This window comes from Sitodiplosis mosellana, unplaced genomic scaffold (genome assembly GCF_009176505.1).
Source record: "Sitodiplosis mosellana isolate CC-2019 unplaced genomic scaffold, AAFC_SMos_1.0 Smas_scaffold_1, whole genome shotgun sequence".
Classification (NCBI taxonomy): Eukaryota; Metazoa; Arthropoda; class Insecta; order Diptera; family Cecidomyiidae; genus Sitodiplosis; species Sitodiplosis mosellana.
The window spans coordinates 10,762,673-10,774,961 of NW_022595244.1; the positions used below are offsets into that span (position 1 = coordinate 10,762,673).

The window sequence follows — 12,289 nt, forward strand, 5'->3', positions numbered from 1 at the left end:
CAATTTCATTAAAATTAATAAAATACCCAATATTCGCATAAAAAGTGGTTGAATCGATCAAAATTGTATTAAATAGATCGCTGTCGTTTCAACTCACCTTTCATCATTCAGTATTTGCCGCTGAAAATTGAAATCATATATTTGAGAGAGAGAGAGAGAGAGAGAGAGAGAGAGGGAGCGAATTTTTTGTTATTAGTTTTTATTTTTCTTTATAACATTGTCCACGGATTTTTTTTTTTTCACCACGGAAGTATACACTAAATTTTGTTTACTGCCCGTTAGTACGTCCTGTCTTAATTAGAAGTTTTTTTTAATTTTTTTTTAAATAACGATGACTTCCGATTAAAATAGTGATAAATTTACTTAAATGTAAGTGATTTCCATTTTGGTTGGTTGTTTTATTTGATTTTAATATCAATCGATTAAACTCGTTAAACATGTCTTTGGATTTTTATGATTTTATCTGTTTATGACCTTTTCGTTTCTCTTTTATAGGGATTATCCATCTGACTTTCACATCACCGTCGCACTTCTGTTCGTCCTCGCAAATATGTATATGTGCGGGACTAGTATTCAGCTCGTTTATTTCGGATAAATATGCATTAATTTAAGATCTAATGGTAAAATTGAATGAATTAAATATGTGTGTATGTTGTTTTTTCTTCTCAAATGGTTTATTTGTTTGAGATCTGTGTCATCGAATATGCTGTCAACGTGTTATAATAGATGCATTTTCGCTTGCATTCAACGTTTTATCACTAGAATCAGCCGTGAACACGTGATCGTATGTGTGTGTGTTTATGTTATTATTTAGTTATCCTAAAACCATCCATGTAAATAAACATCATGTGTTCTTGTTCGTTTGTTCGACTGTATTCCGTTATATTGGATTATTTAATTCAAATTCCATTAAAATGTCTAATTTCATTATCGAATTTCAATTATCATTTTTTTAAATATTATTCTATGATCCTATTACAGTAATATCGGGTTTAAATAGAGATGATTTCTTTTTGTTGTCTCCTATGATGATTGAATCATCATTAAATATCGCTAAATAGTTCTAGTACATGTCTTTTGTTTTGGAAAATTTACCTAGCTTAACATATCGCTTACCTTACAAATAGGATAGTATTTACATTTTGTACAAAGCTATTTGCTTTCAGAGAAGAAAACATTCACATTTTATAAGATTCATGGCTCGTCAACTATGAGTTCCATGAGCACACCAATAACTTTGAATACATGAATTACGGATTGGTTTTTTTAACATACAAAATTTCAAAGAGTTTCATCTGCATTGAACACATTTTCGAATTGGATTGGAATCACAAATCGGATGTGGTGCGAGAGCTTTAATCGTCGTAATTAATTTGTTCATCAATTAACTAACGATACGTATATTGCATCAATTTTAATGGAAAATCGTTTTAAGGGGAATGTATTGGATGACCGATTGCGGATATATTTGAAGCGTTTGTTGTGCTTGTTTGTGTGATGCGTTTTTAAATTCAGTCTTTTTTGTCGTATTCACTGATTCCACTGTCAATCCTCCATGTCCAATCATTTGTGTACGTTTCCACATATGTCGACATAAATTTAATGTATTGTTATGAGTTCTTTGACATTAACTCTACAATAAATCTGTAAACACTCAATTTCGCCAGTCGACTGACTTTCTTTCGATTTCATTTGAATAATGGGAAATTTCACATTTATATTATTAATGTATTACCGAATTATAGACGATTCAACATGATTGAATGGAACGAAGAACTTGAAAAAAATAATAAATAAAATGCTGACTTTTTTTTTATTCGCATGACCTCACAGCTAAGAGACGAGTCCGCTCCAAACGGATATTGCTGTTTTTTTCATACTCAACCGAAAATCAGAGAGTGTGTATTCGCTGTTGAGTAGGCCTGGGCTGAGCTGAATTTGCTAACTCAGGCGCCTGAATCGGTATTTCAGCGCATACATGGATCTTTGATATCAATGACATCTTACCACAGTGAATGTGCTAAAATAACGCTTCAGGCGCCTGAGTTAGCAAATTTAGCTCAGCTTAGGCCTACTCAGCAGCGAATACACAATCCCTGCCAAAAATACGGAGATCGCATTTTTCGGAAATGCATTTTTTCATTTATAAAAAAAACGTATTTTTTCCGTTTGCCCAGAGGCAGTAATGCATATGCTGCATCCGAGCTGCAGTCGGAATTAGTGAGCGAATTTAAATTACATTGATTTATTATTAATTGATATAATTTATTGGATTGTTTGAGCTCAGAGGATCAAAATCACCGAAAATGTGTTTGGGCCTCATTTGGGATGCAGCAAGCCAATTATGTGTTTCGCTTTAATTTGATGGCAGGAGCCCAGAGATGGGGTGAACGACGAAGTTTCATGCTGGATATTGGAGCTGTGTTGACTCTTTTCATTAATTATTACTTGCGTATGTTACTGTTGTTGTTGCCTTTTTTGTTCGATTATTAAAATAAATTGCATTCGCCCTAAATAAAAAGCGGAACAATTTATTCGATACATGCATTTTTTGAGAAACGAAACGGAAAACAAATACCATAAATATTCAATTAAAATTGCGTTCTTCACCGGAATTTCCACTATGTGTGCGTGTGTGTGTGCAGACGCACACTGATGACCAAACAATTGAAAATTCCTTCGACAAATGATTTTGTACAAAATAATCGCATTTAATCATCGCATAAATAAATTGTAATTTAAAATAAGATCACAATTTTTGTTGGGTCTCGTTTTAATATAATGAAGATTTATTTATTGCGGAAGAGAAATTGCGAATTTATTTCGATGTTGTTGTTTTTTTCTGTCTGCTGCCCATTAAATTCTCTATGTTATAATTCATCCGGTCAAATGCTCAATGGGTTGTATGTTGATTTTGTGTTTTTATTTTTCATTTCATTTTATTGGGTTGTTGAATCGTCGATATGTAGAAAATGTTTACATTTAACTCGTTAAATGTTAAATGGGTACATGCAAGTCCTTTTCGCTTATTTACTCTTCTCAGAGAGTGAGAAAGAGAGCGAAAAATGTGGAACTCGGCAACTTTTCATCGAATTTTCATCACACACTATTTCATTTTTAATTAGATTTATTTACATTTAATTTTTTTGTTTCCTCTTTGAAAATGAATAAACGAACCAACGGCCAGAAAATGTAACAATCCAAAAAATGCTTACCTTTTCATACATAGTGTTTGTATGGTTTTTTTTCCTGCTGTAATAATTATTAATTTTTCTCTTCTGTTTGGTCGATTGGTTAATATTTCCACTATCATCAGCACAGTTCATCATCGGCAGAGTGAAGAGTTAACGATAGGATACGCAATTCTATTTCGAACCACACATTGACTACTTTTTCTTCCTCTCTGTGCCTTCACGTTGCTATGGAAATTGCATCGCGAATGTTCCGTGCACACCACAGTTCATGAGTTATATCAAGTATGAAAAATGAACATCTAGACGAGTTTTTATTTTCGAGTTTCTCACTCGCACACACTATACTACAGGTTATTGAAATTCATATGGTAATTTATACAAAGTTCATTTTAACTATTAGAGCGGAGTTTTTTTTCTCAAAGGTGAACGAAAAACCACCATGAATGTGGGCATAGTTGTTAATGATGATGTTTCGTGTTATTATTTTTTCCTTGGTAATTTTAATGTATTTGAGTGCTTTTTACTCATTTATGATAGTTTCAATAGAAATACACTTGCTTTCGTAAGCTTGAAGAAAGGAATGCGAAATTTACTAACAAATCGAGATCAAACAAAACAAGAACGTTCAATGTTTGAAAAATATTGTATAAAATATGGAACCTTACAATCTGCACACCCTGTTCGAAAGCTTGGATGTCATCATCGTGCTGAATATCGAACGCGGATGCAGCGCAACAATTTCAAATCCATGATGTACAATATGAAACACTAACACAAAAAGGAAATCGTTCTTTTTTCTTTCCTTCTTGTAGCAAAAGCTAACAATTCAAAATACAGTTTCATCGTATACAGTGTCAATGGCATTAGTATTATCGAATACACTCAACTAACGTCACACACGTAGTTCATCCATTTGATTTTGACTATGGCATTGCTGCTGTTGTTGTTGTTGCTGATGTTGCTGGTGTTGTTGGTGTTGTTGGTGTTGTTGTTGGTGTTGTTGGTGTTGGTGTTGCTGTTGTTGGCTATTTGCAGCCGAATTACTAATTTTCACGCAGCTTTTCTTCTGCAACGTTCCCGTACAATTGGCGCCGATTAATTGTAATGCATGGGCCGGAAGCATTTGATTCGCTGTCGCTACGCTCATACCACCGTCCATGATTGTCATGGTTTTCACATGCTTGGGCGGTGGCGGTGCTCGTTGTGGTATGTCAGCAAATTCGGGCGGTGGCAATTGATGATGTTGCATCGCATGATGATGACTTAATATTGTGGCCGGGTCACTTTTCGAATGAATCGTAAGTGTTTCCAGCTCGCCACAAATATTATTTGGCATTTGACCATTTTCGTTGCGCTTCTTCAGCACACTATTCAGTGTGCCGTGTCCTATTTGCGTTGAACCACTGCCATTTCGGGGCTCATTCAGCCGGGTTTTATCACGTTGATAATAAACTCCAGCAAAGATGAGCACGTTTAGAATTAACAGGCTGCATCCAATGGCAATTGTTACACTTAATGCTGTACTATAGGCGGCAAAACCATCGTCATTTGAGCCACCATTACCGGTGCCATGGAGCTCATTTGTTTCGTGATCGTCACCAAAATCGTTCGCCACTCGTTGGTTCGATTTGTTATTCTGTGACGAAAGATTCAACAGCGAAAACATTTGTGTGGTAAATAGTGAGTAGTTGGAGCTTCGACCCGGATCTTTGCCTTGCGGTGGATTTAACGGTTTCACAGTTGGCCCAACAGGTGGCCGATCCGTATCATCATCGACCAATTGATGATGCGAATAAGGAACATCGTCATTACCCGAATTATGCAAATCAGGCACCAAATTCAACCAAAATGACAAACGATGCGCACGATAATGCGTTTTTAGCTTCGGTTTCGTATCTAAAGTAATGATAAAATCGAAAAGAAATGAAATGAAATGAAATGAAATTGAAATTCGATACTGATTACTGCCTCCAAACTAATTATTTCCTCAAAGCGCATCAAACACCGAACAAATTTCAGTTTGATGAAAACTAATTTCAACCACTGTTATGATACTCACCTAAATTAAGATATTTTTTGTGCACAGTTTCGTATGGTGTCCATTCGATATTTTTAAAGCGGCTCTTCTCTTGCCGACCACCATGCTCTGGTTCCGGCGGCTCATTTGGGTTTCTGTGTGTGTGTGCGTGTTTATTTGTGTGTAAATTTTATGCGTTAAATTCCTTTAGTTATCACTTTTTTGTGATGGAAAATGCAATGATTTGCTATAATTAGAGGTTTAAACTTACCCAGTTCGAACGAAATTCGACCAATATAGCATCACTGACTCCGATAGCGATACTTCAGATTTGGTATAGTTTCTGCAAAAATATACCGGATAATTGGATGTGCATTAGATTACTATTTTACGTGTATTCTTAGTATTAGTAAATCCTAAGATTTGATAGGCTGCGCATTAAATTTGAGCTAATCGCTCCGTTAATTCATCATTAATACCATCCATAATGGAATAAATCGTTTAATCAGCTTAGCTAGTCTAACAAAAGAAAAGTGAATTACCTCGCAAAATGATTGAACCCGCCAATAAGTGGTGCACCAAATACTGAAATTGGGTAAAATTTCATGATCACGTGTAATTTTTATTGGAAAGTATTGAAGCAAAATATAGCAATTGATTTTATCTTTGTATGTACTTACTGTAAGGCAAGTCTTCGGAATGGATACAACCCTGACGCTGTTTGGATAAATGAAGTAAATTAATAAATTGCATAACATAGAACAAAAATTGTAACATTTAACAAAAGCTGTATGATGATCATGACAACATTGATCAAAATAGTCCACAGTCCGTTTTTGAAATTAATTGTTCATAAATAGAATGAAATTTGCTGCTAATAACTCACCTGTGGAAAATCGCCAAACTTCGTTTGATAGTCAAACACGTAGAGGAATGAATTTCGATGATTGGCTGAATGTAAATCGACGGTTTTCGCTGCAGGCGCTACATATTGTGCATCACTCAAAGCTTCCAATGTTTCGTCTCTGTTGCGGCGAGACACAAAGAAAAAAACCAGTGTGTATTTTTTTTAGAACATGTCGATATTTTCAAACGCAATCAATTAATACCTGATGTTAATTGGATGCTGAATCGGTCGTTCCCAGTCGGTGTACTCATTTACAATGGTTGCTAGGATTTCATTCAAATGAAAACTGTATGTATTTCGAACGTATGTTCGCAGAATTTTCGAACGTCGATCCGCTTCGATACCGTACTGCACATCCTCCGAATTGAATGCAAAATATGCTTCAGCACGTGTAACACCGACGAGCATATCGTACCTGTGTGCACCCCATTCAAAGTGGTCAATCAATCAAAAAAAGATGAAATTATTTGCAGAGGAGTGAGGAAAAACACATCCAATATTAATTTGGGACGAAAAGATATGAACTAAAAATTGATTTAAAAAAAAGCAAATGGATTTCCGTCCTCTTTTAACATAAAACTCGAGAGCGCCCAGAGGAAAAAAAGTAAATAAATTGAAAACTTGATTGTATGGAAATATGCGAAAATTAAATGCGAAAATGAAAACGACACATCAATATTCAGTACACTTTGGATACACTCATGTGTCGAACCCTTAGATTGTATGATGACTATGATGACGACGAGACATCAATTTCAATTTTGAATCACTATCTTCATTTTGTATGCATACGAAACATAAACTAGTATATTACAAAAATTGTCGATATCCCGCACGATAAACAGTAAAAAAAATGAACCAGACGAGCAAAAAAAATTGGAAAGTGAGTAGAAAAACGGTTCATGTGTTGAAAGAAACGTGTTTCCACACGTCGAAATTGAAATTACATTTGGTTCGAGATAAAATCGGTTCGTGTTTGGGAGAAACACAGAGAGAGCGTAAAAGAAATTTGTGAGATTTTTCTACTCGACGAAACAAAATGTTTCGTAAGCCGGATAAAGATTAGTGTTGATTGATCCAAACTTTCAATCAGTAAAATATATTGCCATAGCAAAAGTATTCACTAGAATCGCTCTTTTTTCTTGCAACGTTCCTCATGGCAACCGTGCTGAGTTGATAAAATATTGAAATAAACGTTTGACATACATGAAAAAAAAGTAAACAGGAAAAGCCCTGAAATGAATGTATGAGCATTTGGATGGATGTCACACACACACCGTGATATTTATTCCGAACTGAATAAATGCGAATTTGAATGACAAACTGTATCAAACAGCCAGCCTAGCTCAAGGGTATACTTGAGAATATGCGGAAGAAATTGTATCACCCTTTTCGGAATACACGATCAGTATCATGGATACAAAAGCACAAAACAGATGAAATGTCTATTTATATGTATATCTATGGCACGTAGAACAGAACACATTCGCAGCAAATAATAATTTCCTTGGAAAATCGCAAGAATACACGCAACTACCACTCTAGTCCCGGGGCGCATTGAAACAAAAATGTTTGTACTGAAATAAAAAGCAAGAGAGAGGAAGAGGAACAAAAAACCGGGCAAATCGCTCTAAAGATAATGTCAAATGATTCATAAAATTTTAACAAAAATTTATTTACCTTGACAATTTGCTGAGGGCGGTTTTTCGTAGCAAAACCGAATTAATCATGTTAAGTGTATTGATTGATTTTTGCTGTTGTTGTTGATTTCCACCTCGTTGTTGCGATTGCCGTGCATTGTGATCGTAGTGGTTTGATTCCATTTGCCCCATTTCGTCAGTGTCTGCAAATTTTAAATGACGTTGACAACGTGTACACACAACGAACGAAGAAAAACAGAAATACGAGTGTGAGAAAAACAACATCCAGACGTCGAGCGAGCGACCGAGAGGGAGAAACATAGACAGAGAAGAAGGAGAGAAAGTAAAGTGAAACGGAAAAGAGAAGTCAATGAACATTTCAAATTTAATTTTAACGAAATATGTTGAACGATGGAGTGAGCGCGCGCGCGCGTACGCGATATCCAATGTGTTTGCACTTGTGCACGCGAATCGGGCGCGTCTATTCTTTTTTTTAATTTGTTCAACGAAATAGATAGATGTGTACAGTGGTGAAAGGCAACACACCAGCATTTAGAAACCAAATTGGATAATGGCAATGCGATGGAATGGAATATGGTGTTTCGGTTTCATGTGTTCAAATTGAATTTAATTGAAAATCAAATTTAAATAAGAGGAGAAACGGAGAGAGTGAGTGCACACGACCGACAAAAAAAAGAATGTCAATAAGCGAAATCGTGTATATTTTTCGCATGACCTTCTTCCATTCTGCTACAAACGGGCACCGTAATGGACATGCGTCTAAAATGGTTTGAATGGAAATCATCATGAACGTCGTTGTCGTTGGCGGCAGCAGTGTTGTCATCATCGATGGAATGCTACTCGGCGACTTTGATGTACAATGCAGAAAGAGGTAGCATGCATCGAAGAATAGATACGGAATTGGTGAGAGAGATAGAAAGCGACGGGGCAACAAAAAAAGAAAGCCCTTCGATGGATTCAATTTCCAATTTAAAATTGCAAATTCGATTGCATTTTATCAAGAACTTCATTGAACAGAGGGAATATTTTATGGCAAATGGTCAACGTTTATTACATTTGAATAAAAATCCAATGCCAATTCTATTGCTCGCTATCGGTTTCGCATTGTCAATAGTTGCTAAATTCGATTCGGTTGTTGGTTCGCTGGCATTCGCTCCATTTCCATTTTCATCTCTTTCACCCGTTCTCTTCTCGCCTCGACTTGCCTCGCCTTGCCTCGCCTGTTCTTTTTTTGCGTTTCCACGTGCACTGTGTATAATCTTCATTTGTTCATTTCGATGGATTGGTACGTGGTGGAGCCAGTCGTTTCGTAGGTTTCCTTTCACTGAATAATTTAACAATAGTCAAATTCAACTTACCGATAACAACACCATCGACACTCGGTCCAAATGCGTTGCCAAAGTCGGGCTGACGTATTGGCGTTGATAGCAAAACGTCCAACGATTGTTCACGCAAGCATTTCATCAATTGTGAGTATGCCAGATCCGGCGAACAATTAACATGATGTGAAATAATGGCAGCGTATTTAGCTGGATCGCTCACTAGAGACCATGGCGCTAGACCCGATCCCGATAGTAACATTGCACGATGAAATAGTAATGCTGTGTTTATGTGACGAATAGTGAAGGGGAAAAAAGAGAAAGAAGGAAAAAAATGGATATGAGTACACTGTGGATGTCATGCTCGAAATTCGTTTGGATTTATTATCGAAAATGTGTGTGTGTTTGTGTGTAGGTGGCTGTGGTATGAACTGCACAAGATCAAACTAATAAGCAAAAACGTCGAGCAAAAGAGTGAAGGTGACAACGAGATTAACCTCGATCTAAATTGCATTCAGCACACAAGTTGCATTTTTCTGCATCGCTTGTTTTCATCGCTAATTAATTCCGCCTCTTTCAACCGATTGCTCAAATTCTTCGGAATGCCACACATCTGCTGCGCTCTGTTTACACTTCGCACATGCGATGCGAACGTATTTGTTTGTCAACCATTGATCAAACATAGAACAGAAACTGATCCAACATTTCTACCAGATACGCTTGTTGGACAATTTACACTTAAAAGAATGACTCTTTTCGAATTAATTAAATCTCTTCGTTGATTTTTTCAGTCGTTCTTTTTTCCCTTCTTCTCAAATAAAGCTCTTGTTAGCAAAGGTTAAAAAGCAAAGATCATTGTGTTTGTGCTTGGTTGCGAGAAGTTGACCAGGAGAGTGTTACAGGGCCGCATGCAATATTATTTGCAGAGGGTCTACAGCAACGGGAAAATAACACAAATCCAGGGGAAAACAAACAGTATGATAGTATCGCAACGCAATTGTGTTTAATTTTCGTCGCCGTTGCAGTTTGTTCATAGTTTGTCTGCAATGGCCAGAGCAGCGTGAGAGCGTACACTCGTTCTGGAGAAAAAAAGCTAAAAACTTGAACGATAAACAACATATCGTGCACTCGAACAACTATGCACATACGCGTAAAATGCATATTTAATTTTTATCTTTGCTTTTTCTACCATTTTTTTCGCTTTCACTCTCTCTCGCACCCTCCTGTTCTCGGTCGGCCAACGTCTGTTTATTATATGAACGTTTTTCCACAATGCAGCGACACCATAAAACATACGTTGACGCAGATTTCGAGCTCAGAGCGAGAGCGAAAAAAAAGAATTGTAGCTGAAAATTAAAAATAAATAAATAAACAAGCGAAGCATGGGATTCATTGTCCTTGGGTTTTCTACACGGTCATTCATTGTCAAATGAGTTTTCATGTGATTTTTTTTTCTCACTCTCACTCTTCCACTCTGTTTGCTTTCGGGTGTGGTCTGGGGATCTTTGCGATGGTTATCCTTGCACTCAAAAATATTGTGTGTAAGTGGATTTCATACAAAATTATTTGTTTGCTGGTTTGTTGTTTATGCGTGCTCGTTCTCGTTTGAATTGAGAATTGCGCTGCAGAAAAAAAGAGCAAAATGAAGCAAAGAGTAACGCGTTCATATTTTCGCTACGTGAAATGATTAAACCCATTAAAATATCTCTGGATATGTTATGTGTGTTTTGCTGGTTGTTTTTTTCTCTCTCTTTCTCTCCACCTCATTCCGGGTGACCCGTGAATGCAATATGTGTTGTTACAAGTGCAGATGTCAGTTATGTTTGTTCGTTGAGCTTTCCGGTGGATTTTTTTTTCATCCTCAAATCATCCACGTATATACATGCTTTAGCCAAACTCCATAGGTCGTACGGTTTGACAGCACAAGCGACGAAAACAAACAGGAGATACGTCGGAAAAATGTAAAAATGTAATGATAATAATAAAATCTCTCTCACATCCGACAGAAGTACGTGACAGGATATGAACGCTTCGAAGGCGAAGCAAACTAACTATAAATATACACATGTGAAGCGAAAAAAAATAAAAGGAGAAAAAAAGTAAAATGGGCGAGCCTAAAGCTGAGGCGTTAAAAACTCGTAATCTGCAACACATTGCCGGAAAATCGAAACGAAAAGCCCAAATGAGAACAGCAACAACAAGAACAGCGACGGTGAAAAAAAAGTAACGTCAACAGCATTACACAAATGGTGTACCGAAAAAACATTCATTGTATATGTCTCTTGTATTTTTCTTTATATGCTCATCGCTTTGCGATGAGAGAGAGAGAGAGAGAGAGAGAGAAGGGAGAGGGTGAGGAAAAAACACCATGCAAAGCAACACCCTTCAGCGCGAAAATAAACAAATGAACAAAAGAAAGCATGTTTCTTTCGCATCCATACATGATAATGTATTCAAATGTTATGTGAAATGCGCGCGCGCGCAAGAGAGAGAGAGAGCGAGAAAGAAATAATAAGTTGAAAGAAAGAGCGGAAAAAGCGAATGCAAACAACGAATTGTTTTGCTTCAAGGAAATTCATAAATCACACAAGCCCAGCTCAAGCATGAGGGAAAATATGCGAATGAGATAATTCAAGCGCACCACCGAAAAAAAGCTGTTATTAATTCTGTTTTTTTTTTCTTCTTTTACTTCATTCGTTCCTTTCGAAGTCATCGCAGCGTTCTCATTTTCATTACTAAATTTTGGGATTGGAAAAAAAAAATTATAAAATGTAAATGTTCAGGCAATGAACGCCACGAAACAGCAACAAGAGGAGAGAAAAAAGCAGCCAGCGAGCTTTGGACATGAACGGTGGAAAAATGTTGTTGTTGCTGTTTTTTTTTCCGACAATTCCGTGCCATTCACATTTCGTGTTTTCCTTCCTTCCGTTTGTACTTTCCGCCTCGCCTCCGGCCATTTGTGGCACCCTTTTCGTATCGTTCTATATAATTCATAAATTGTAGACGTTCCATGCCGAACAAATAAATTAATTCTTGCTATCCCATTTGAATTATTCAATTGACGCAATGAAAATCATGCACGTGTTTTGGCGGGCGGGAGGTACAGTGAATGTCATAATCTTGTGCAGTAAATGCATACAAATTCAGCGAGAGTTGAAAGCAGTGAAAGAGGACACACACACAAAAAAATG

At 36.7% G+C, this 12,289-nt stretch overlaps 1 protein-coding gene across 5 annotated transcripts in view; it reads right to left on the minus strand.

The window, feature by feature from the left end:
- Positions 1–273: 273 nt before the first annotated feature.
- The window catches only part of LOC129565847 (neuroligin-4, Y-linked), a 167,106-nt gene continuing 155,090 nt past the window's right edge, over positions 274–12,289 (minus strand). For 2 of the 5 annotated variants that reach the window (XM_055441139.1, XM_055441149.1), the window contains 9 exons: positions 9,138–9,380; positions 7,799–7,961; positions 6,321–6,533; positions 6,098–6,236; positions 5,892–5,928; positions 5,754–5,796; positions 5,483–5,554; positions 5,254–5,366; positions 2,054–5,090 (listed from right to left, as the gene is read on the minus strand). In XM_055441139.1, coding sequence (XP_055297114.1) covers positions 4,087–5,090; positions 5,254–5,366; positions 5,483–5,554; positions 5,754–5,796; positions 5,892–5,928; positions 6,098–6,236; positions 6,321–6,533; positions 7,799–7,961; positions 9,138–9,380 — 2,027 coding nt within the window. In that variant the 3' untranslated portion in view covers positions 2,054–4,086. Of the gene's footprint in view, positions 5,091–5,253; positions 5,367–5,482; positions 5,555–5,753; positions 5,797–5,891; positions 5,929–6,097; positions 6,237–6,320; positions 6,534–7,798; positions 7,962–9,137; positions 9,381–12,289 lie in introns of all 5 variants that reach the window. The other 3 variants (XR_008687667.1, XR_008687666.1, XM_055441128.1) reach the window with 3 other exon arrangements.